Raw genomic sequence first — 27,312 nt, forward strand, 5'->3', positions numbered from 1 at the left:
CATGGGTCTAAGGACATAAATTAGGCGCTGTTCCAATTCTCTTTTCCAACTGCTTTCAATAAAAGCAAATAAACATAGAGAAGAAGAAGAAGTCATGCCAATGCCTTGGTGGAATTTAACAGTAACAGTTCTTACTTCACTGAAAATAAGGGATTTCTATAGAAATGATAATCAACCTCCTGTGAGTATATGAACCTCATAAAACCTGAAGAGTTTCTAAAGGTCAGCAAGCATTGAAGGTTTTGTCCTGGGGATAAATTTCTAAATAACCCTGAGGAGAAAGAGAGAGAGGGAAAGAAAGAAAAAAGTTCAACTTGATGAAAGTAAAATGTGCAAACTTAACAGTTTCTGGATTATCATTTAATTACAGCCATCAATCACCTCACATCTGCCTTCTCCTAATACTTAAGAAATTCAAGATGAAGCCATGCAATCCAACCAACAGAGAAAATAGCCCATTAGGAATCCTACAGATGGCAAACAATATTTAAGAAATTACCCTGTAAGAGATCTTAGGAAATTACCTAAAAGCAGGATAGTAGAATCCATCTTTCAACAAATACTAGGAAACCCCAAGAGTAAAACTATCCTTTTAATTAATATGATAAACACTTATTGCCTCTTCTTCTATATCATTTTAGACATTTTTCAGTAAGTAATAATTTTCAAAGAGCTTTGCTTTCCAAATCATTTTATTTCAATCTGTATTTTTACTCATGTGTGAAACTGGCCTGCAGTTAGTCATTTTATAAATGTGATTTTACATTCTTTTAAAATGAGACCCATTTGAAGTTGGGCTTTTAGAAATACATTTGCTCCATTAATTGGTGCTGGGGGACGTCAGCAAATGTCTTTAGGGACAACTGTTATTTTATTTTTAGGGTTTAAAATGTTTTAATTTCTTCTGATTGAGGGGTTCGTATTGACTGTCCTTAAATTCAGTAGTGAAGAAATTAAAAGGCTTTAGGCTTTTTAAGCTCCAGTGTGTTCAGAAAAGTGTTTCAACCGTGGTAATCCCCTTGTCGTGCTGCATTTATCTCCCACCAGATACCCAAATGCTTCCCTCTTCTTCTCAGGCAGATAATTGCAAAGAGGTTGGAACCAGAGAAATGAGTTGAGCTGGTGCTGAGCAGTGGATATAAAAAGAGGTGTCATTCTAGTGGAAACAAATAGACTCTGAGACTGTAATCTCTGCTCTTATTTATTTTTGAAACCATAAATGCCCAGGGGAAAGCTTATCGTTTATTTAGCTACAGAAATCTATGTCTGCAGTCATGTATGGTTTTTAACTTGTTTTTATTTCCATAGGTTCCACTGTAGCAATCTTCGGTCTTGTACCACGTTGGTCTTCTCTCTAAATACGGGTTTCATCCCAAAGGTGTTGTTGGCCACAGCCTTCAAGATTCTTTGTGTTTTCAAAATAACAATGTGCTCATTACCTGTTTTTTCCAACAGAGTTCATCTGGTGATTTAATGATCAGAAACATTCAGTTAAAACACAGTGGAAAATATGTGTGCATGGTACAAACAGGAGTGGATAGTGTTTCATCTGCTGCTGACCTCATAGTAAGAGGTAAACATTAATGCCTCAGTGTGATTTATAATTCCACATCTTAACTGAGCAATCCTTACAGGAGGAAAAATTATGATGAGATAGTATATGAGCCTGTGAGTTATAATATTGATTTGATCCCCCCTCAATAGACCAGAGGATGTGACAATAAGGATGGGTGCTAATTCAAAGAAGTAAAAATCTCGTCTCCTCTTCAAATAGCTCTTACTGTAATAAGCATTCCACAGCTTCTGCCAAGCTGATGTGTTTTTGAGCATGTCATTAATTCAGTGATAGTGTTTAATAGGAAAGAGAATAGTGATTGTGTGTGTGTCTGTGTGTGACTACTTCTAAAAGAATCAGGATCATCCACAATGCCTGAGAAAATCTGCCAATCTGAGCTACTGTCCAAGGTACTGATTTGCTTCTGGGCTGAAAAATGACCAGAGTGCATGTTAGAATAAAACAGCTCTAGATAACAAACTGGGAACTACAGAGCTGTACCAAGAGATTAAAGGAAAAGGCATCAAAAAAGTAAAGGATGATGAATCTGGAAATGTGCAGGAATCCTGCTGAACAAAGGCATCAAAAAGCGGTGTCATTTGCAATCATGGACTATTATGATTTTGGAGTTACTGATTCATGTCCAGATTTAAGTTTTAACAACAGAAATGTAGAGGGGAAAAAGTGATAGTTTTATTGCAGGGTAAATGGGCTTTTTCCCTAAGTGCTTTTGAAATTGGGATCATTTGGAAGTATTAAAGTGGTCACGTGACATGTTCTTCACTTTGGTAGAAGAGGATGACATTTATGGAATTGCTGCCCACTGTTTGCATTATTGCCTACCTTAGGTTCACCTGGACCACCAGAAAATGTGAAGGTAGATGAAATTACAGATACGACAGCCCAACTCTCTTGGAAAGAAGGTACAGACAACCATAGCCCAGTTATATCCTATTCTGTCCAGGCGAGGACACCTTTCTCCGTGGGTTGGCAAACTGCCACAACAGGTAACGGAAGAGAGGCAAATACCGTTGGTACATATAAATGGATTTCAAGTCAATGCTAAGACGTGCAGACTCTTACCTCTCTGAAATATTCCTTTGTAGTGCCTGAGGTCATTGATGGGAAAACACACACAGCTACTGTAGTCGAGTTAAATCCGTGGGTGGAATATGAATTTCGGGTTGTAGCCAGTAACAAAATCGGAGGTGGAGAACCCAGTTTACCCTCAGAAAAAGTAAGAACTGAAGAGGCAGGTTAGTGTTTTTGTTTTCTGAGTAATGGGTTAATAGGTTTGCCCTGGGTGTGTATTTCCATTTCCCTTGGCTTGGTCTCCAGGCCAGCAGGGGATCAGCCTCAATAATCCATTGTTGCAATTATCTGACCTATCTAATGGCAGGACTGGCCATATGGTATTTGTCAAAAGACACACGTTTAAGTGGCTCTGATGTAGTGTGACTTTTCTAAGAGTTCAGTCCATCGTCAGCATTCATTAGTGCATGTAGAGTGAATATGTTTTTGTCACTTAAGGTTATAATTACTATCTGACATAGACACCCTGTTAACAGGGGAAGTGCTGTTTTCATTTATAACAAGCATTGACAAATTGGTAGGATAATGACATTTGGGAGTTCTGCTGCTAGGAAATCTCGTCTGCCATCAAGCTCAGTGAGTGAGCTTAAGCGATTGAAAAATAGGTATATTTTGGCTCCGCAAGTATTAAATTAAGAGAGAATCATTGTTAAATTTTCCATGTGGGGCAACAGTTAATGTTAACCATAAGACTATTTTCATAATTCTAAAAATATCCTAACATTAAAACTGAAAATTAGAAAGTGTACATACTATTACATTATTCAGGCATCTGAGAGAATCTAAAGACTTTTCAGAATCTATAACGTTAATTAATATTACTAAAATGATGTTTGAAATATAGCTAGCGTATCATTTTAGGAGCTAGGCTGAGATAAGAGTCATGGAATATGTTTCAATAATTTTAATGATGCTATTTAACTCAACAATGCATATAATATTTATCCCAGGTATTATGAGAAATCAAGGAACTGTGTCTATCTTGGTGCTCTGTTCATTTATCCACACAACATATATTTTTGGAGTATCTACTGTGTGCTAAGCACTTTCTAGATATGGTGGATACAGACAAAGAGCTGCCTTCAGGGAACTTATATTTTAGTTGTGTCATGCGACTTACTAAGCGTAAAGTTCTCAGCGTAAGTGAGCAATCTGATGCCTGTGTGAGGATTAGAAAGAATATCTCATAACAGGATTAGAGAATTTGAGTCTGGGTCATTTTTACGTAAAACCAATGTCGTTCTGAGAATTGTATCTCCACTTGGAATAGTCACAAGTTAAATGCTCGTGCTGGGTTGATTTCCCGTCATCCCTGGTGAATCACTTTTCCTCGTTTTATTAATCTTTGTACTGAGTCATTTTTTTCTTACTGTTTGAGAGATTTTGAATCTTTGATAATTTCTTGCAAATATAAATTATTTGATGATTTCCCCAATATATGCACACACAAACACACACATATACATATAATGTGCCAATGCTCAAATTATTTCAAATATTAAAAATAAGCAACATTGAGTCTTCTTTCAGATTAATATGCCAAATGCAGATAGGGTTTCATTTCTATCTCTCTGACCTACACAGTTCCAGAAGTGCCTCCTTCAGAAGTCAGTGGAGGAGGTGGAAGCCGGTCTGAACTGGTGATAACCTGGGATGTAAGTGTCTGGGCAGCAGCTTTCCCCTCAGGGTGATGCTATTCCCACATCTTTATGGTCTCCTGGGTGGGGCTGGTGGTGGTAGTAGTACTAAGAGCTAATATTTTTGAATGCTCACTCTGTGCCAATCACTGTTCCTAGCATTTTTGCATATTTTTTTCGTTTACTCCTTGCAACATTTTATAGAAAAACACTAAGGCATAGGAGTATTAAACAATTAGCCCAAGGTCATCTGGCTGGTAAGCATAGGAGTGAGAGTCAAGTCCTGGCTGTTTACAGTCAAGCTGCCCTCAGGGCTTTACCTGCAGCTGCACACCCACTGATGACATCACTTATTCCAGCAAGTACTTGCTTCCTGGCCATTCTTTCAGCTCTTGTTTTATGTCATAATTAGGAAAAATTTTAATTAACACATTTAAAGTCAGAAGGCGCTAGAATTATCTATTATTTGAAGATGTTGATGAAAAAATAAAAAGTCAAGAGATCTGATGGGGTGTCAATAGGAATTTTTGACATGATCCAAATACAGCTTTGAGTTTAATGTTGTTTTTACTTCCTTTTTGTTTCTTTTAGTTTTATTCCTTTGCACTTAATTATCATATCAATGTGTAATTTCTTTCCATAAAGTCAACATTAGGGATTAGGTGATTTTTATTTGACTTAAGAGATGAGGTATATTCAACTTGAAAGTATATCGTATTATTCAAAACTCAGATTGGGGCTACGAGATGCTGAAAAGTCGGAATAATTTCGGAAAATTCCAGTTCATTGTGTGGATGGCTATGAAAGAGTGGCATGTGTCTATTTAAAAGCAGCTGACTGTCCCACTGACCTTTTTCTCCTTTTTTTAGCCGACTGCTTAATATGATGTAGATTATTATTTGATGGCTTTTATAAAAGATTAAGGATTTTAGCTCCATTTATTTTTGCCTTACTTTTATGTGTAAAGGTGATTTACTAAGTCTTTCCTTTGTAGCCAGTCCCTGAAGAACTGCAGAATGGTGAAGGTTTTGGGTATGTTGTCGCTTTCCGCCCTCTTGGAGTTACCAACTGGATCCAGACAGTGGTCACATCTCCTGATACCCCAAGATATGTCTTTAGAAATGAAAGCATCATGCCATTTTCACTGTATGAAGTTAAAGTTGGTGTTTATAATAACAAAGGTGAAGGACCATTTAGCCCAGTGACAACAGTGTTCTCTGCAGAAGAAGGTATGGAAAACATTATGATTATGTATCAGTTCCAATTAATAAACCAATGTGTTGCGAAGACTGATTTGGAAGGTCTTTGTGACTTCAGATATATTTCTTCTAAAGAACAATGATTGAAGTTGTAGTTGGATTCCCAGTCCTGGTAATAAAGATCAACCATGCCTACTTGAAGTATGAGACTCAAGGATAGTTAGAGGGTGTAGCAAGTGGTTAAAAATCTTTTTATGAGGAACACATCCTAAGTTATAGCTTGTGAAGCCAGGAATAGCATAGCCTTCTATAGCTATCTTCTTCTTGGGGTAAGAATAAGATCTTCTCCTGGAGGTGCCCTAGTCTCAAGTTTTAGAATGGTCTTATGGCCTGAGAAAAGGATATTAGCAAGGTGGAGAAGGAGAACCAGAAGTATGACATTCCAGAGGTGTGGCATGTGCAGATTTGAAGGATATGTTCCACCAGTTGTAGATTCGGACATACTCCACTCTGGATTCATTCCATTGCTCTGCCTTTCTTTTTTACCTGCCCTAGATATCGCACCTCTTTAGAAAACAATAATAATAATAATGTTAGGAGCATCATATGAAATTGCCGTTTTATAGGTTGAAAGCAGGTAATTATTGGCTTCTTATATAGTTCCTCCTAATAAGAATGACAGGAGCCAACACGTGCTAAATGCTTGTTAGCTGCCAGACATTACCTAATTTGAATTTTCTAAGGAGGAATGACATGTAGGTAATATTATTATTCCCCATTTACACATGAGAGAATGGAAGTTTGATGAAAGAAATTAATAAACTTGCCAAAATCCATACACCCATGCTGAGCTAGTATTTTAACCCAGGGCCTTTGCCCTTAACCATTCTGAGTTCGTGAAATGTGGCTTCACACCGTCTCCTCTACCCCCAGACCTTGCAGTAAATTGCAGAAGGTGGCCCACAGTTGTCATTCCTAAAAATAATAAATAGACTCCATCTTTCTTGGTACCCTCATCTCCTATTCTTGTCCTCTATTTTTTCACTGAGTTCTGAGAAAAAACCAAACAGGTATTATAAAAGACTTTGCAAAAGAAAGAGCTTTTAATATTCCTAGCCAGACTCCATTTCCAAGATACCAAGGCTTTTCAGTACAAGGGCAAGTCAGTGGTCTGGGGAATGATGGCAATTAACTAGGGAGTTTTTGGGCACTGTCTACCGCTCTGCATCTTGGACCGGGAGAGCTGGCCTTTGGGAGGGAGGGACAGCCACAGCCTTTTACCCTCCTTATCTCCTACACTTTCCTTCTCTTGTTTCCATTTCTGTCACCGCTAATGAGTTAATTAAAGATCCTTCTGTTCCAAACATCAGAATGGATTCACCTTGTCTATGAAGAAGGCAAAGGATTTATTGGAAATATTCTAGGACCTCCCTTTGAATCCAAGGGAGGCTTAAACAGCAAACCTCATGAAGAGCCTCAATCAGAGAAGCTCTGGGGCCTTAGAAACTGGTCTACCTCTCTAGGGCACCAGGGCTGGGTAGACTGGCCTCAAGTACTCCTCGTCTTTCCAAACCAAGTTTCAGATTTTCAGGAGAGAAAATCTAAGAGGTCTATCCTTGGACTGAGACTCTATCTCAGTATCAGTGAGCCATGGCCATGAGCAGGGTCACTGAACACAGACATGGATACTGGGGGAGGGGGTGTCCCAGCTCAGCACTACGCCCTGAGAAGGGAGAGTCACTGTGAGTCCCATAAAGCCCCAAGAGCTGTCTGTTACAAAGGGACCTTTTCACTGTGTAATAAGCTTTGTGCATGTCTGTCTGCTCCTTTAAAAGAGTAGACCCCTGAAAGTTGCTCTGTCTCATTTAAGTGTGCTCCTCTTAATGGGCCTGAGCTGGAAAAGGCACTCATAAATGCTTATTGAATAAATGAACTCTGTAGAACTTGACTTTGTTTGGCAAGAAAAATGAATAAATAGCATTTGTGAGCATAGGAGTTCCCAAACAGGAGCTGTGGGATGAAGAGGAGAGAAATAATGAAAAGGCAGAGAGAACAAAGGGAAAGAAAGGAATAAAAGTAAAATGCCAAGAAGAAGTGCAAGGGAATAAAGGACAGTTTGCTGTGGCTGTTTAGCAAGGAAAAGCGTGTGGATGCCATCTATTCCTAAGAAATGGAAACTGACCAAAACATGCTTCATGTTTTCAAGTATTTTTATAGAATATTTTATAATATTTTCAAATACATTAAAGTGCTTTTTTAAAATAAGAACTTCAATAGGTTTTTTAATTAACTACCAAAATGATAATTGTATTTCACTTTCTGTTTCCAAACAGAGCCTACAGTAGCTCCATCTCAGGTTTCTGCAAATAGCCTGTCTTCCTCAGAAATTGAAGTGTCATGGAACGCCGTTCCTTGGAAATTGAGCAATGGACATTTACTCGGCTATGAGGTAATTTCTTGTAAAATTAATTAGTTATTAAATAGCTCATGTATGTATGTTTCCATGGTACTTGGTCTCCTTTCCTTTAAATTCATTTTAACAGTGACATCTTAGCTCAAGTGTGACTTTTGTTGAAATTTCACCAGCTCCTTGTCCCATGTGATTATCAATGGATATTGAATTTAATGCCACAAGTTGAATGAAAATAACTTTAGTTGGTGTAGAAAAGAAAAAATAATAATCTGAAAGGAAATCATGTGTCTTGTGGGCCAAATCTTTTAGATGGATTGACTAAAAAATAAGAGTGAGATTGAACTGCAGTATTTAAGTTCCTAGGATATTTATGCCAATAGGAAATTGCTTTCCTCCAACCCCTTTTGGTACTTTCTTGGTGGCCTTGTTACGTTATGTAATTCCCTTCTAGGTTCTAGAGAAGACAACTTTCTGTAATATAATTCTTGCCTTCAAAGAACTCTCTGGTAAAATCAGGTGAAAGATCTGAAACAGAGGATAACATCAGACTAAATGCAATGAAGGTCAGAACAGGTCAAACAGAAAATGTTTGAATGGTTAAGAAGGATGAGCGTTCTTGAGAGGTTTCATAAGGGTAGTAAGGCTTAACAAGACTTTAAAGGAAAAGTAAGTAAAAGTGGCAAACACTCCAGAGTGAGCATGGCACCTTGGAGGAGCAGAAGGAGTAGAGGCCCACCTGCAGAAGAAGGTTCCTTAGGAGGGGTGACTGCAGAAAGGTCCAGAAGGGCCAGGTCTCAGACCGCTTTGAATGTTAAAAAAGACCCATTCCGACTGGGCCCCATATTTAGTAGGGAGCAGTTAGTGAGGACTGGGAGCAGTTAAGCTTAGAACTGCAAGATAAAAAGTAAGTCGTAAGAAGATTCTCTGACAATGATTTTGTAGTAGTCATAGTTGTGATTTCATCCCCAACCACAGCTATCTTTTTCGGCACCTTTTTCTCTCGTGCTTATTACTTCTGATTCAGCGGTAGACTTATACGGACATGTTTGCAAAACAGGGCCATGGACCCCTCTACTTCCCAGCATAATCTCAGGTGCAGCAGCGTGGCCACTTGATCAAAGGCATCTGACCCATGGACAGTTAAGCTGAGCTAGTCAGGTTCTTTGATATACTGAAGTAAGCCATAAAGAGATTATAATTCGTGAGTATAATGCAGTGATATGTCACATTTAGGACTCAGTTCAGACTTCTCAAGCTAAGGCCTTGGGCAAGCAGGACAAAGCTGGTCTGCAGAGATGAGATGGAGCAGACATATTCCCATGCAACCCTAAAGAATGGAGGCGACAACGACCCATGGAGCCTTAAAGAGAACAAAATAGAATAGTTCTTTGACAGCTGTCCAGTTTTCTAGTGGCCTTGCTGTATTCTTTCTCAGATTGTCACCTTGCCCTCCTTTTCAGTAAACTCTCTTTATATTTGAACTTGAGAGAGTTTCTGTTCCTTGTAACCAAACAAGCATTTTCGTGAATAAATATTAATGATAAAGTAGAGAAAGGATAAACTAGAGTGGTGATGCATGTGCCATGGACCACCTGCATCAGAATTACCAGAACCCTCCCTGGACCCTCTGAACCCAAATATCTAGGAGTGGGTCTTATTAATGTACATTTTCAGTAAATACCCGTATAGAAACATCTTCCTGCACACTTAAATATAGGAAACACTGGTTTTGACACACAGAGACTTGATCAGAGCTAGAGCTGTCAAGATTTAAGGAAAGAAAGTAGGATTGAAGAAGTAAAACACCACAGAAATGCAGCAGAGCAACTTATCAGCATCTCAAAAGAACCCAAGATTTGGATGGAAAATTCTCTTAATTCCATGGCAGTAAATGTAAGCAATGAAAGACAGACAGTGGGCAACCAATAGTAGCTCCCCAGTGGTTAGAGAAATGGCATTGACTAGAAGGGTAAGTGGGACGGGGAGCAGAGATTAAAGAAGCATAGCTCTGAGGTCAAATCTGTGCCAGATCTCAAGTCTGCCACTCACTGTGTGTCCTGGAAAAGTTACATAAACTTTATGAGCCCCATTTCCTCCCCTGCAGAATGGGGACAGTAATAGGCCTAACGTCATTAGGATTTTGAGAGGATTGAATGAGATTAGATACTTAATGAGCTTCTCACAGTTTCTGGCTCCTAATAAGCAATCACTAAGTGCGAGCCTTTATAGTTTCCTGCCCAGTAAATATTCTCAAGCAATTCCCCAGCTCTAAGCCCCTTTGCCTCAAGAGAGTTTGTGACAGGTATCAAGAGGAGTTATCTGCAAGATCCTTTCCTTCCCAGCTTTGTTTCCAAAGCCCAAGCCATTAAGGAGATGGTTCCATGTATTCTGGAGGGTGAACGGAGAAAAAACGTCACTGAGAAAAAAATACAGGAGAAAAGATGGCCTTGGAGGAAATAAAGGTCTGAGGCTTACAAAAGCTCTTGGGGCCCATAGCTTTCTAGCTGGCAGTGCCCAGGTTGGTGGCAAGACCACAGAAGAGAACAGGTGTGTTTCCCACACTCAGCGATGATTTCCCATTCCCCAAGCATAGCCCAGAAATGCTTGGACTAAAGAAATCAAATCAGTGTAATAATAGTAAGCCATCTTGGCAAGGCTTTGGGAAGGGAGCCCCAGGAGTGACTGAGGTTGAATTTTGCATTAGCTGAACAGGATATGGAATTCAATATTAAATCAAATTTACTTAAAGAAAATAAATGAACACATTTTGCATTCCTCAGACAGTAGACGGAGAGGCACATCCCCAGTAATAACTTTCCTCTTTACCAACCACATGACAGGATCATAATTCTTGACCTCTTGTAGCTTGTGAAATAGTTAAGAGAAATAAACAGGAGAATATATATAAATGGCTTTGTGGGCTTCCAAGCACCACAGGAATGTTAGCAGTCGCTGGCAAATGTTTGACAGCATGGGAGCACGTAGATGTTGATTTTGTAATATATAAATCTAAGCTGATAAGGAGTCATCCAGATAAGGCTGTTCCATCAGAAAGTGGAATTACGCCACTATTGGCCATGTCAGGAAAGAGAGGTTGATTGAATGAGAGAAAACCAAAGAATCCAAGTAGAGGCAGCAGAGTGCCTCGTTAAGTCCACACCATTTTAGAATTAGACAAACGTGCATTCAGATCCTCTAGGATAGAAGATAAGCTTCACAGGGGACAGGGAACCCTGCCCGTTTGTTCACTGATGTGTGCCAAGTGCCCAGAGACCTATCTGGCACCCCAGAGGCCTGCAAAAATATGTGTTGATTGAATAAATGCAATTTTGGCTCCACTGTCTTACTGATGTGTGGCCTTGGGCAAGTTACTGAAGCTCTCCAAGGTTCAGTTACAATGAAGATAACAGTAAATAGCTCACAGCATCTTTAGAGAATTAAATGAGATAAAGCAGCCATTGTCAAAATGGTCCAAAGAGACTTTTAGGGCTTCCACTTTTCTGTGTTTTGAATATTGGGCATTGGGATAAGATTTCACTGGAAGGAAAAATTTTAAAACCAGTGGAGTAGTGTAGAAACACTTAGGACAATCCAAGTGTGTAACTCAATGGCTATTGTTTCTGTTGCTGCTGGTGTTGCCATTAGGGTGCGAGGCAAAAAGATGAGGGGACAATTAGCAAATGGGACTTTTGTTGAAATTGATTATAGGTTGGAATGCATTGCATCTTGCCTATCTGTGTAAAGAGTAGCAAACCTGGGGCCAGCCCGGTGGCACAGCAGTTAAATGCACACATTCCGCTTCTCAGCGGCCCGGGGTTTGCTGGTTTGGATTCCAGGTGCGGACATGGCACTGCTTGGCACGCCATGCTGTGGTAGCCATCCCACATATAACGTAGAGGAAGATGGGCACGGATGTTAGCTCAGGGCCAGGCTTCCTCAGCAAAAAGAGGAGGACTGGCAGTAGTTAGCTCAGGGCTAATCTTCCTCGGGAAAAAAAAAAAAAAAGAGTAGCAAACCTACCATCCAGATGGAACACGAATACAGTATTGAAAGGAAACAACTAGTGAAAATTTCTTTCCTGATTGCTTGGTAATATGAAGAGAAAGAAAACAAGCTAAGAGAAAGATGTCCTAATTGGGGAAATTTTAAGAAATAATTTATATAATCATACCAAGATGAAAATATGTATTTTCATAGTTTCAGTCATAATTTAAACACTAACCTGGAAAAATAAATGACTTAGCAGAGTATTTAATTACCAGTCATATGGCTAACTTTCTGGGTTGCAATTTTCCCAGTATGGCTTGAAAATTGTTAATAGCTCCTGCTTTCCTCTCATCTCAGTAAGGGTTGATCATGTGCCATGTGGCATGCTGAGCACCCATCATCATTAGCATCTAGACTAATTTTCTTTCTGATTTGACCAAGTAGCAGTTGAGGAGCTCATTTCCCTGGGCTCCAATTTATTTCATCTGCTAAGCCGGGCTCAGATCTTTTCTTGTACCCTTTGGATAGGAACAAGAGATGCAGACATGATAAGAGGTTGCAGAAGCCTTTAAGTTCATGGGCAGTGGGTGCCTGAGGAACAACGGCTCCCAAGTTCTAGCATGGTATATACAATCAATTTCTTTAAAGTAATTTTGTGTCTTAAAAGAATAAAACTTGGAGATTGACCTTGATAAGTGATTGAAACAAAAGTCTGTTCTTGTGAAATAATACAGAGTAGCATGTTTTTGAGGAATTTAGTAGATTTTTTTTACATTTTTGGCAGAAGAATGTAACTAAAAATGTGTGCAGAATACCCAACTAAAACTTCGCAGATATCTTCTTCTAGCCTCCTGTTCTAAACAGCTGTACAGAATGTGTTTAGTTTCTAACATTTTAATTTAAATGGAAAAAGATGTCAAATATTTGAGTACTTTTTTGAGAATCTGAAAATTCTTCCTGGAACAACAGACGTATACACTGAGTCTGATTCCCTACTGTCAGGCGAAGGATTAACTTCACTCTATAATGAGTCGCATGTACCGGGAAAATTGGGTAGAAACAAGTCAAACACATTTAAATAAATAGAGAGCAGGCAAAAATGAATTTGAGTGAATAAAATGCAGACTTTTGGAATTGGTGGAAGGTTTTGGTATGCTGGAGAGAGCAGTAACTGTGTATGTGAGGTTTCCCCAAATGGAGCTGAGTTCCTGATTAGGCAAACATAGTCCCTGCCAAACTGTGGCTCAGCACTGAGGGATCCGGGGGGTAAATACCTCAGCCTTTCTCCTTCCACCCTCCCATCTCCTGCCTCCTATTGACCAAATTCAGTGAGAAGCCAGAGGGCAAGGGAGCCTGCCATGTAGTTCATATGGGTCAGCACTCCCAAGACTGAAAGCTGAGTAAAGAAGAGTTAAAGATAGATCTGGATTTGTTTCAAAAACACCACTGAATGCAGTTTGGCCCGCCCCATCCTTATTGAAATGTGTTTGGTCTAGCAGCTAAGTTGAAATATTTGTCTCTCTAAAAATCTATACGTACAAACAGAATTATTTTAGTCTATTAAAATCGCATTTCTGGCTTAATACCTGTACTTTAATGGCTAAGAAAGGTGCCATTTTTCAATATATTAATTTTATAAGCTGCATTTCATTTTAAGTTTCAAGTTTAAATTAAGTGAAATCTCTGATGCAGTAATATTAAGGACTCCTCACAGCGGGGACATTACTTTTTGGAATAACCAAATTACTTGTAGAAATAGAGTTAGCATTTTAAATCCTGACATTACTCAAGTTGGTTTTTGTTTACTTACCCAGATAAAAATATTTCTGCTTGTGAAATGCTTTTATGGTTCTAAAGAAAAAATTATCTTATCTCATCAAGAAATTGGAGTTATGGTGTTTCATAGACACAGAATATCAGGACTTAAGTACCTATCTTGGTGAATAAAAGGGAAAAAAATTTCTTCCTCTCTATACACAGAACACTTCTGACACCAAATATGTAGGGTTTTTTCTCCACACCACCCAATTCTCCAACACCTGCTGGGTATCCTACACTTCAGTTCAATTCTGACACTGTCTATCTGGAGTTAGCTGAAGTTAAGGGCCCAGTCCCACGAGAAACACCCCCCTCCCCGATACACACACACACACACACACACACACACACACACACACGCACTTCAGATGCCAGTCACAAGTCCTGGCCTCCCATACTCCTGATCAACTGGTTATAAATCAGTGGTTCCCACCACCCCCTCCTCGGATTTAACAACTTGCTAGAATGGCTCACAGAACTCAGAAAAGCGCTTTGCTTACTATTATCCATTTATTATAAAGCATACAGTTCAAGAATAGTCCAATAGAAGAGATGCACATGGCCAGTATACAGGAGGAGGCCCAGAGATTCCTTGCCCTTTCCAGGCAGTTTACCCTACCGGCACCTCTCTGTGTTCACCAGCCCAGAAGCTCTCCTAATCCCTTCAGTTATGGTTTCTTATGGAGGCTTCATCGCATAGGCATGTCGATTAAACATTGGCCCTTAGTTAACCTAACTAACTCACCCTCCAGCCCTTGTCAGGAGGTGGTGCTGAACGTTCCAACCCTCTAATCATAGGGTTGCTTCCCCTAGCCATCAGCCCCCATCCTGAAGCTATCCGGGAGCCTGCAGCCACCAGAAATCGTATTAGCATACAAAAAGACACTTCTTACTTCAAGAGATTCCAAAGGTTTTAGGAACGGTGTGCCTGGAAACAGGAGGCAGAGACCAAATACAGTAGTCCCCCCTTATTAAGTGTTTCGCTTTCCAAGATTTCAGTTACTGGAGGTCAACTGGGGTCTGAAAATATTACATGGAAAATCCCAGAAATAAAAAATTCATAAATGTTAAATTGCACACAGTTCTGTGTAGCATGATGAAATCTCATGCTGTCCTACTTAGTCCCACCCAGGACGTGAATCATCCCTTTGTCCAGTGTATCCATGCTGTATAAGCTGCACCCCCATCAGTCACTTAGTAGCTGTCTTAGTTATCAGATCAATGATTGCGGTATGGCAGTGCTTGTGTTCAAGTCACACTTTTACTTAATAATGGCCCCAAAGCCCAAGAGTAGTGATGCTGACAAATAGGACCTGCCCAGGAGAAGCCATAACATGCTTTCTTTAAGTGAAAACGTGAAAGTTCTCCGGTTAATAAGAAAAATAGCCGTATTCTCTGGTTGCTAAGATCTACCATAACTTTTATTACAATATGTTGTTATAATTGTTCTATTTTATTATTAGTTATCATTGTTAATTTCTTACCATGCTTGATTTATAAATTAAACTTTCTCATAGGTATGTATGTATGGGAAAAACCATAGCATATATAGGGTTTGGTATTGTCCATGGTTAAGTTCGCACACTCCACTTTGGCAGCCCAGGATTCACTGGTTTGGATCCCAGGTGGAAACCTACACACTGCTTATCAAGCCATGCTGTGGCAGGCATCCCACATATAAAGTAGAGGAAGATGGGCACAGATGTTAGCTCAAAACCAATCTTCCTCAACATAAAAAGAGGAGGATTGGCAGCAGACATTAGCTTGGAGCTAATCTTCCTCTAAAAACAACAAAAAAATCAGTCTTAATCACCCTCTCCTTTAGAGTGGATTTGCCTTTTAATTTTACCCCACTAAACTCTGAGTAAATTTACAGCGTGAAAATTCCTATATTTCTTCACTTCTGGAAAATTCTCAGACATTTTCTCTTTTTTGGTTGCCTTTTCCTTACTCTCTCCTTCTGGAAATCTGGTTGGAACATCATTTTATCCTCAGTGTCTTTTTTTTTTCAGATTTTTTATTTTTTTCCTTTCTCCCCAAAGCCCCCCAGTACATAGTTGTATATTCTTCATTGTGGGTCCTTCTAGTTGTGGCATGTGGGACACTGCCTCAGCGTGGTTTGATGAGCAGTGCCATGTCTACGCCCAGGATTCCAACCAACGAAACACTGGGCCCCCTGCAACGGAGCGCGTGAACTTAACCACTCGGCCACGGGGCCAGCCCCTGTCCTCAGTGTCTTTTAACTTCACTTTCATAATTTTTACTTCTTTCTCCATGTTCTGGATTTATTAATTCTCTCTTCTACTTTCTAGTCTTCAGAAGGTAGAAGGCTAATTCTATGACTGATTTTAGTTTTTAATATTGTATTTTTCAGGTGTAGGACTTCACCTTGATACTTTTCAGATTTGCCCAATCTTTTTTTCTTTATCTCCTATTATTGCGTTATAAATTTAGCCCCTTCTTTGGTAAATTTGGACATTTTAAACATGCTTATTTTAAGGTCCCTTTAGATCAGTGTATTGTAGCTAGTCTCCCACTGGTCGAGTCTGCTGACTGACTTTCTTGTTGGCGGGGTTCTTCATGTGCTTTGTACTATTTGCCTCTCTGCTCATCTTTTGTAGATGCTCCCTTCATGTTCTGTCAGTGTTATACTCTTCTGCACAATTATACTTCCAGAGTTTGTTCCTTTAGCCTGGACACTTTTCCTTTCTTCATCCCTGTATTGTGGTTTTGCCTATAAAATCCAGATTAGCATGGAGTTATATTCTGTTCTCAGGTGTGGAACATTTACCTTTAAACCCAAGCCACAAGAGAGAGGAAAAATGGGATCTTTGTCTTTATTTCATTCTTAAGAGACTTTTCTCTCTTTTAAAAAAAAAAAAATTATCCTTATTTAAATATTTTTGAGCTAAATTTTATAGAACAAAATTGATTATCTACTTATAGAAAATTGGGAATATTAATGTCACTGCTTTGTTTATGCTTTAGTTATATACATATTTATTCAATTTTTACGTAAAGCTATTTAAGAAGATTATAGAATCAATTCTAATATGTTCAAATCTGGCATAAATTTTCTTTATGTTTAAGTATTTCTAATACCTGTCAGCAACTGAGATCTAAAAATAAATCTCTCATTCTGATACATGGAGATTGGTTAAAGTACTTTGGTAACATACTGCTATCAAGAACCTTCAAGTACTTTCTATAAATGGGTTTATAAAAGATATTTCTTATGCAAATTGAAAATTATTTTTATTTATTCTTTAAATCAGTCTCCTAAGCAACAATTTCTTAGGCAACTTATATTGAGGTAATTTGACATAGAAAAAGAATGGCCCATGGATTAAAACCTAAGAAGAGATGAGCCTGCATAACAGGATGCTCCTGCTTGAGTTCCTTTACTCCTCCCTGCCTCGGCTTTCCCATGTGTTAAGTGAGGATTATTATAGCTCATAATTATGTGATTTTCCTCCTAATCTATGCTATATCCAAGGCCACAAGTTTTCAGGCTGTCTATAACATTTTATTATAATTATTGATTATGTGTCATTCTTAGTTAATAGTGAAATAATGCTTTCAAGGGCAGGGAAAGTGTCTTATCATTTTGGAGTCATCTAAACTTAGCAATACCTACAGTGTTTACAGTTGCTGAATTTAGAATGTATACGAGCTTTTAGTATCCATTAACAATTTACGTGGCTATATAAAATACAATTTGGCATGTTTTCTTTAATTAATGAATAAAACCTGTGTGGTTTTCTTTTACGATGGTAAGTGGAGCCAGTCAGATATTTGGGTTTTTTTTTTTTTTTTTTTTTGCTAAAATATCACCATCAAGTTTTAGTGTTAATTCAATGCTTTAAAGCTGTAGAAGCTATGGGTTCAATTTAGTCCAGATCATTTGGGTTCATCATTGGGTTCCTCCTTTTGAGGTTCTTATGAAAACCGTTAACTCTTTTCCAAGAAAAATGCACATACTCACATATATGAGCACAGCATTTTACGTGAATTTAAGGGAGCCTATATATAAATATAAATATATGTACACACACACACATATATACATATATATATAAATACTCTCCCACATATACACACACACACATACATGCACATATACAGGGAAAATGTTGATCTGGTGTGATATAATATTAGTGTGCTAATTTGTGATCATTATTGAAAAACCTGAGTTTTATACTTTGCTACTAAGTTTTTAAAGAAAGAATATTACAGTTGCTCATTTTTTTAAGAAAACAGTAATTTCTAGTGTATTTGTCTTAGAGGACTGAGACTGGTTACCCTACGCAGCCCATAAGCACATTTTGTTTGGCCCACACTTTGTCTTTAAGAAATGGAGCCAACTCTAAATTTGGGGTATTTCACGTTAAAATCAGGGTTTCTGCTTTCTTTAAAAAAACCAACAGACCTATAAACACTGGGTCCACCTTCCCCAAGTCAATCACGGCAAGAATACAAAAGCAAAAGTCAGACAAAAAGGGCACATATTATAAGAAAAACAGGAGGGCACATATGTCTTTACAAAAGTAAAAAATACGTACTCTGCTTTACAAATTATTTATGTTAAGTGTCCAGCCCCTTCTTTAAGTGGTCAAATGGTAATATCCAGTCTCACCACGAGGAATAGTTGTACTTTTCATGAACCATTTGTTTGGTTGTTTTGTTGCTATTGTTGGTCTGGTTTCTGTTTTTACTTTATGAATAATCCAGACTTTCTAGCAAAGCTTAGCAGACCTTTATAACATACATTGGAGGTAGTCAGGGAACAAGTATTTTTTTGTGGTATTTTTTCTACCTTTGCTTCTTTTTTTATCAAATATTCTCATTAACTTTTTATATTTTTATATTATGCATACAGATATATCTTTGCAAGAAGTCTCAGATCAATTTGCACAATTGACAGTAGTAAAATACAAATGAAGCATTTTAATATATACTTCTATTAACTATGTTGCCTGCCCTCCTTTTCTCTGTGGCAGCTCTGCATGCACAGGTGGGCTTTACTGACACTTGGCCACCACTGTAGGCCAATCCAGTGGCCAGCTGGCTTTTCGATGGTCTTTTCCCTGACAGTTTACTTTCTTCACAGAAGGAATCTCCACCATCCAAGGAAGCTTACGCATGGCTGCTAGCATTCTGGAGTTGAGCACAGCCTGGTTGATTAGGGTCTGAGAAGGGGGAGCAGCGCACTCTATTAGATATGCAGATTTGTCCTTCATTTTCCCATGTATAAGACTATGGTCTAATAGTATTTAGCACTTACTCTTTGAATTTATCTGGTTTATTTGTGTACTTGTTTATTATCTGTCTCCTCCTACAGTCTCTTTTCTTTCACCTCTGTGGCACAGAGCCTAATGCAGCACCTTGCACCATCGTTGGGCCTTAATAAATATTTGTTGAATAAATGATGAAATAAATAAATTGCAGTGCCAATTTTAATGAAGATCACTTAATGTACAGTCACGCATCACTTAATGGGGATACATCCTGAGAAATGCGTTGTCAGTTGATTTCATTGTTGTGTGAACATCATAGCGTGCACTTACGCAAATCTAGATGGTGTAGCCTGTTACACACCTAGGCCATATGGTATAGCTTATTGCTCCTAGGCTACAAACCTGTATAGCACGTTGCTGGACTGAAAACTGTAGGCAATTGTAACACAATGGTAAGTATTTGTGTATTTAAACATATCTAAACATAGAAAAGGTACAGTAAAAATGTGGCATAAAAGATAAAGAATGGTACCCCTGTCTAGGGCACTTAGCGTGAATGAAGCTTGCAGGACTGGAAGTTGCTCTGGTGAGTCATTGAGTGAGTGGGGAGTGAATGTGAAGGCCTGGGACATTACAAACGTTGCACACTTAGGCTACACTAAATTTATAAAAAGTATTTTTCTTCAATAATAAATTACCCTTAGCTTACTGTAACATTTTTACATTTTAAATTTTTTTAATTTTTTGGCTGTTCTGTAATGACACTAACAATGTGTGTCAAAACATACATTGTACAACTGTACAAAAATATTTTCTTTCTTTATATCTGTATTCTGTAAGCTTTGCCTATTTTTAAAACCTTTTGTTTTTCTTTTTACTTTTTAAACTTTTTTGTTAAAATCTAAGACACAAACACACACATTAGTATAGGCCTACACAGGGCCAGGATCGTTAATATCACTGTTTCCACCTCCACATCTTGGCCCACTGGAAGGTCTTCATGGGCAATGACATGCATAGAGCTGTCATCTCCTATGATAACAATGCCTTCTTCTGGAATACTTCTAAAGGACCTGAAGGTATGTTTACACCAGCATCACGACAGACATGTGCGTAAGGCATTGTGCTACAATGTAACAACAACTACAACGTCACTAGGTGATAGGAATTTTTCATCTCTGTTTATAATCTTATAGGACTACCACAGTATATGTGGTCTGTTGTGTATGCAATTCCTGGTTGAACCAGAACATCGTTATGCAGTGAATGACTATCTGTAAAGGATGCTATTTTGTCATCCCTTTACATCTTTTATGTCTTCTGTCCCCCAGGTGCGGTATTGGAATAATGGAGGAGAAGAGGAATTGTCAAGCAAAGTGAAAGTGGCAGGAAATGAGACATCAGCCAGACTTCGTGGTTTGAAAAGCAACCTGGCATATTACACTGCAGTCCGGGCTTATAACAGTGCTGGTACAGGCCCTTTTAGCGACACAGTTAATGCAACCACAAAGAAAACTCGTACGTATATTCTGATTTTTGAATAGTAAGGAAATAATTTATGTTTAAAATGGTAGCCTTCTTTATCATTTGAAATGGACAACCCAAGTCAGTAAGCCCACTGAAAGACATAAAGCCAACTCCAAACCCTTGTAAATTCATAGCCACACATATTGTCTTCATGATACCCCACGTGAAAATGAATGTGCACCTTTTGAAAACTCTTAGTGTGATGGGTTTAGTCAAGTCTATCCACTTTGCTTTTAAAATTTAATCAACTTAATTGGTTTATTTTCATGTATTTTTAGCTTCCCAAAGCTTGAGGATTTCCGATAAGCATGAATAAGTTAAAGTTCACGTCAAAGAATTGGGAGCGATTTTTTTTCTTCTTTTCTTTCCTACGTTATTCAAAAAATGGCAATGTACAATAAAAGGTTACCATTAGAGAATATTGGTCCATGTGAATATATATTGAGTCTTTAAAAAATCTGACCAGAGACGTCAGCGTTGCCTTCAAAGCTGAGTCTTTGTTAGTTACGTATTCACAGGTAAATTTATAAGCACCAGTTGTAAGGTATACACTAACTTGGCTTTAAATTAGCTTACAAGAAAATCAGTGGTTTGCAATTTTGTAGTCTCCCACATGTATTTCAGTTAAACTGATAGCACAAGTATATGTTTAGTCATTGTATTGCTACTTTCTCACAAGGCAACCATTTGAATTGCCATTGTCATTGTCCTCATCACAGCTAATAGCGATTGGAATGTTCTATGCAAATTTTAATGTCCCACATTTAAACCTCATAACTACCACATGAGGTAGGTACCATGACTATTTCCATTTTAAAGATGAGGAAAATGGAGCATGAAGGGATTTAGAAACTTGAACACAATGACACATTACGCTTATTTGCAGAAAACTATTTTTCTTCTTAATTTATTTTCAAAATGTATTACTTCAGTAAAAATGTTTAACTGGATTTATATGGGAATGAGTTATTTTGCTGGATTGCAAATTTCATTAGTGCATTTCTATTTCCATATGTAATTCCCAAATTTTTATGAGAAGATACATTTGTTGACTAAAATTGCTAACACCAGTAAAATAAAATTGAATATCATTGGCTAACGTTGTGCATCAGTTAACCTATATATAAAACATAGTTCTCCTACTTTGGATTTTAATTAGGCAGTATTAGTTTGATCCAGGAAGTTCACATATTTATCTTAGCATTATCTATAGAAAAAGGTGTTTGGCTACCAACTTACTAGTATAATGAGATTGCAGAGCAAAACTTTAGCAACAAACCATTTTAATCCCTTTAGTAGCATACAAGCGACCAACTAATATGATAATTAAATATTATCCTTTACTAATTATTAAGAGAAACCTGACCCAACGTGTTATTCATAACACACGTGTAGTTGAAGTTAGACCAAGGAGCATGTCAGTTTGGAAATACTTAACTGAAAATATTCTGTATTTAGAACTTCTCACTAAATATGTTTGGTATTCCCAATAACAATTCTGAATTAGTAGGATTTAAATATACATCATTATTTATATATTCAAAGCACAGTATCCATCAAAAATTCTGATTGCAAAAATATATGCAAATAAGTTTATCTGGCTGTTTCCTCTGGCTTAATAATTGATGTGATTACTCACTAGGAAATTATGATTGTAAAAGACAGGGTGACATCATCATGGAATCAGTGAAGAAGTTAGTGAACTGGTAAGGCAGAAGGAAGAAACTGATTATGAATCAATAGGAATACCATTATAATGTACAATAAGTGAAATACAATTTAAAAAGTAGCAAAATCCCTTTGTAATTTAAAGATAGCATATAAATACCCAATCTAAAGTAGAAATTTGCAACAATAATGATGATGATTATGATTTTAATGACTAACACTGAGCAATTTTCAGTCACTGTTCTAAGTACATTTCACATGTTGATTCTTTTTGTTTTTGGATTGGCACCTGAGCTAACAACTGTTGCCAATCTTCTTTTATTTCTTCTTCTCCCCAAAGCCCCTCAATACATAGTTGTACATTCTAGTTGTGAGTGCCTCTGGGACGCCACCTCAGCATGGCTTGATGAGCGGTGCCATGTCCACACCCAGGTTCCAAACTAGTGAAACCACAGGCGACTGAAGCCGAGCGCACAAACTTAACCACTCGGTCATGGGGCTGGCCCCCACGTGTTGATTCTTAATTCTCACACCGACACTATGACGTGGAAGCTATTAGTAGTCTCTCTTTAGAGAGGAGGATGTTGAGGAACATAGAGGTCAAGTAACTTTCCTACGGTTACAGGGCAAGCAGCAGGATAGGTGTGCAAATCCAGACATAGTCTTAACCACTGTGCTCTCCTCTCTTTCCACCATATAATTAGCCAGTCATGTCTTACTTAACAGCAGTATTTATTGGGATTTTACTCCATGCTTAGGAACTGGGTAAGGTGATCAATGACAGACAGGACTCCTGTGCTCATGAGGCTGTGGTCTGCTGGGAATTCCAACAACTGCATAAAACCCCTCTGAGAGTGATACACTCCTATTGCTGCAGTTCACCTGGAGTCTGTGTGTTGATCTGTAGGTGTTATTGGGGAAATGTTTCCTACATTGGGTGAGAAATTCATACAGTTAACTAAAATCCCTAATCATCCTAAGATTGAATATAAAAAAATGCATTCATTTTTAAATTTTATGTTAATTTTTCAAATGTACCAAAATACAAGTAAAACAAAATCTTTTGAAGCTATTTCTAATATTGTTACTGGCAGCTCTTACTACTCATCCTAACCTTTGACGTGGGTTTAGCTTCAGATCCTATTTAAGAATTTCGGTAAAGCTTTTGTGATTATCATTATGAAGAGAATTGTCGTCATGCCTTGGGCTTGAAGAAGTAAAATGGCGTCTTGGATTACTTGCTTGCTATCTGTCTTCCCCTCTAGAGGGTAAACTTTGTGGAAGAAAGAGTCCTTCTGTGTCTTCTTCACCCAGCCCAGTGCCCAGCACGGCACCAGAAGCCACTTATTAAATGTTGAGTGGAAGGCTAAATGGATGAATGAAATCTAAAGAAGCAGGCCAGCCTGAAGTGCTATTATTAATCAAATGTATTTCCTCTTGACTGAGCATTGTGAATTCACAGCACTTGCCATAGTCCTTTACCATCTTGCTTAAAATGTAAAAGTTTCATGTACTCAAAATCATGGAATTCTGTATGCAAGGCTTTATATCGATACAAATCTTGGGTGATATTTTTGATTAACGTAAAATAATACAAGGATTCTCAAGCTAGGCACTGTAGCTTCCATTAAACACTTAATTTTTGATATCTAAATACTTGTGTTTTTGGAAAGCATTTCTAAATTAAACACTAATTAGCCTCTTTAAGTAATTTAAGATGGATTTCTGTTACTTGCAACCCAAAGAGAGCTAACTCTTAAGAACATCTTCTATCTAAAGGCACTGATGAAAAATTGCATATGACATATGAATGATGAAATTTGTTAGCTTCTAAAAGAAAACGTATTGAGAGTTTTATATCTGGAGATTGCAAGAAAGAGATCTTGCAAGGGATCTTGTAGGGAAAATATTCTGCTTTAGAAAACTGGAAAGTCAAGTGGTAATTCTGGCTTTCAGTATGGATGGATTTAGCACTCAAACGACATGCTCAAGAATCATCTAATAATGTCTCAAACTGAATATTTCTAAAACTAAGTTCTTGATTGCCCCATCCACCCCATTTAAAACCTGTCCCTTCTATGTTATTTCCCATCTTAGTAAATTCAATCCCATTATTTCAGTTGCTCAGACCCAAAATCATGGAGTCGCCCTCAACTGCTCTCTTTCTCTCATACCTGACAACGGATCCAGAATCTGACTTCTGTACAAATCTACCGCTTCTCATTGTATTCACTGCAGTCACCCTGGTACAAGCTGGTGCATCTCTCACATGGATCAAGGCAATGGCTCCTTACTGGTTGGCCCATTTTTACCCTCTCCTCCCTTAGACCAGAGTGATGCTGATGATGTCACTTCCCTGCTCAGGACTTTCCAGTCAGTTCCCATCCCACTCCAGATAAATGCCAAATCCTTAAAATGCCCAACAAGGCCTTGTACAATCCATCCTCCAAATCCTGCTCCAACTCATTTCCTACTATTTTCTGCCTCACTCATTCCACTTTCACTTCAGGGCCTCTACATTTGTCGTTTCCTCTGCCCGGAAAGCTCTTCCTCCAGATATCCACCTGGCATGCTCCCCCATCCCTTAGATCTTTGCTCAAATGTAATCTGAGGGCCACCTGACCACCATTTTAAAAGTGCGGTCCCTCATCTCCTGCCACTATCTCCTTCCCTGCTTTGCTCTTAGAGTCACCACACGTGCTGTAACGTGTACTTATTTATTGGATTGTTGTCTTTCCAGCCTACCTTTACTAGAGTGCAAACTCCTTTAGGGCAGAGATTTTTCCTGTCATGATCATTACTCTATCCCTAGAGCTCTAGCTCCAGTGTCTAAGTAATCATGCTTGGTGCCCTATAAGTATTTGTTGAACAAACAAGACTCTCTCCATCTCTTAACTCTGTTCCATGGTGGCATCGGTCTCACCAGGTGCCCTCTTCAGGGTAGAAATATTGCCATTTGCACCTCAAGTCCTATTTCTGTCGATTAAACATGCTGGGGAAAGTGGGCAGCTCCTTCTTGATTATTCCACTCAGTGCTAAGTAGCATGCTTCTTGGCTCATCCGGAACCAATTTTTGTGGCCGTTGGTGGAAAACCTTGATTGGCCTGACCTGAATCACATGCCTGGACCCTCCCCTGGAACAAGGGGATCCTATTTCTCATGCCTTCCCTGATGATTACACATGCGTGTCCACTTGAGAAAATAATAATATTAAACAGTACAATCAGTTTTGCACTTGAGTTTTTGCTTTTCCAAATGGGATGCTTATCCATGTAAGTTAAGCTGAAATCAATTGCCTGATTTTAAGGAAACCGCTTAAGTGTGTCCTCAGAAAATGAAAAGGAAATGTGAATAAGACAAAGAATATGAGTCAGAACATTTTAGAGGTTTTTGATGAAATGAATATTCCTGCCTCAGACACGTAATTTGGAAGTTCTAGAGTTTTCATGTGTAAAATTTAATTATATAATCATCCGCTCTAAGTATGACTCAGAATACATATCAGTGCAAGGTTTCAAAAATTCTAGATGTGATTTGCCATCTTAATTTTTTGCCGTTTCTCTGGGCCTCCTCTACTGATATGTACCTAATATGTTTTCTTAAAAATTAACTTACTATTTTTACTTAAATAAACTTAAAGAAAATAGAAACGAACCTTCTATCTGAGTATGGAAAATGGGTACCATTGCCATAAATACATGTTAACCAAGTAATAAGTTAAACAGTAGCAATGGCAATAATAATAAATATAATGAAAAAATAAGCCACCCTCTATTTTAAATACTAACAACATACTCTTGCCTGTTCAGACATCTGAACCTGCTCCCTCTTTGGTTGTGATTTTAGCCTTAAGGGGTATAAAGACCTCCTAGCCATCAAATCCAGCTCTCTCTTCAAACTAATGGAAAGACTAAAAGGGCATTTCTCTCTAGGTGACTGAATGTTGTTTGTTGACTCTTATCTGTATCATATCCCACACATGTATGTGATCTACTCATGTTTGTGTGTGATATACCACAAATCCCACATACAGCAGTGGAATACACTGCTTATTAATGTGCATTCCTCACATTCAGGAGTTTTTTTCCTGTTCTATGGGCTTCAACAAAGGGATTCCTGATTTGTAAGCTCTGAAGCCAGATAACAATACAATATTGAACTTGGCCAGAAATCAATCAGGAAGTTTCAGCTAATATAGAATCAAGTAATTCCTCTGGCGAAATGTATAAATCTTATGAACTTCACTTTGTAGAAGCTTCGGCACTTTTTTGAAAATCTGTCCCACTTGCCTATGAATTCTCTAGAAAATTGTAAATGTTCTGCTTATAATTTGCAAATTCTAATATTTTTATTATCCAAAGAAAGAGAGATTTTGGTTAAGGAAATTCCCAGTCATTTAAAAGAAAAAAAGACCTTCTTTCCTGACATTATAGATCAGACCCAAGGAAAGTCTTTTCTAAGTTTAAGTGAGTTAAGAACCAGATGTTTTTGTCCTGTTTTTAAAAATTGAGTCAGTATACTATGATAAGACATTAGTGTAGTTATAATGATTTCAATGATTCCAAGACAAATATATCTCATTATTTGGGAGAAAGTGGCCTTTGGTGACTTGATTTCTGCACAATGTCACATTTTTAAGCAGTTTAATGGCAACTGCTGATGTTCAACTCAGGTGAAGGCCATGTGCAAGCATACATTAAAGTTTCTGGGGACAAGAGCCGCTTATTGTGCAAGTCATCTCGTTACCGTCAGGTAGTCAAGAAAATGTTAAGGAATCTACTGAGTTTCACATAATTAGTCACAGCAAGCATATGTTCTTAAAATTCCATATTTTGAAAGTAAATGCCAGCTTCACTATTCCCACTGTGGAGATAGCACCATTGAAAATTCTAGACAGTAATTTCTTTAACAGCCTCTACTTTTATTATATAAAGGAAAACATATTCATTGTTAAAATTTTGGAAACAAGAAAATATAGAGAAGAAAAGAAAATCACCCTTAATCCTGTCACTCAGAGATACCATCATTAATATTGTTGGTCTTTCTTTCCAGACTCATGTTCTGTGGAATGATCTCTTAGACTATGGAGGTTATGCCATATATTTAGTTACCTAATATCAAAACTATTTCCCCACGTCATTAATAATTTTTCATAAATATGTTAGTGTATGTATAATAT

At 38.0% G+C, this 27,312-nt stretch overlaps 1 protein-coding gene across 5 annotated transcripts in view; it reads left to right on the forward strand.

Annotated features, from left to right (window-relative positions):
• The window catches only part of CNTN3 (contactin 3), a 317,098-nt gene that overhangs the window by 278,641 nt on the left and 11,145 nt on the right, over positions 1–27,312 (forward strand). For 4 of the 5 annotated variants that reach the window (XM_023620075.2, XM_023620077.2, XM_023620076.2 and 1 more), the window contains 7 exons: positions 1,456–1,573; positions 2,404–2,562; positions 2,662–2,811; positions 4,232–4,302; positions 5,279–5,513; positions 7,817–7,932; positions 20,270–20,456. In XM_023620075.2, coding sequence (XP_023475843.1) covers positions 1,456–1,573; positions 2,404–2,562; positions 2,662–2,811; positions 4,232–4,302; positions 5,279–5,513; positions 7,817–7,932; positions 20,270–20,456 — 1,036 coding nt within the window. The remainder of the gene's footprint in view (positions 1–1,455; positions 1,574–2,403; positions 2,563–2,661; positions 2,812–4,231; positions 4,303–5,278; positions 5,514–7,816; positions 7,933–20,269; positions 20,457–27,312) is intronic. The other variant, XM_023620078.2, reaches the window with a different exon arrangement.

The sequence above is a fragment of the Equus caballus genome, chromosome 16 (genome assembly GCF_041296265.1).
Source record: "Equus caballus isolate H_3958 breed thoroughbred chromosome 16, TB-T2T, whole genome shotgun sequence".
Classification (NCBI taxonomy): Eukaryota; Metazoa; Chordata; class Mammalia; order Perissodactyla; family Equidae; genus Equus; species Equus caballus.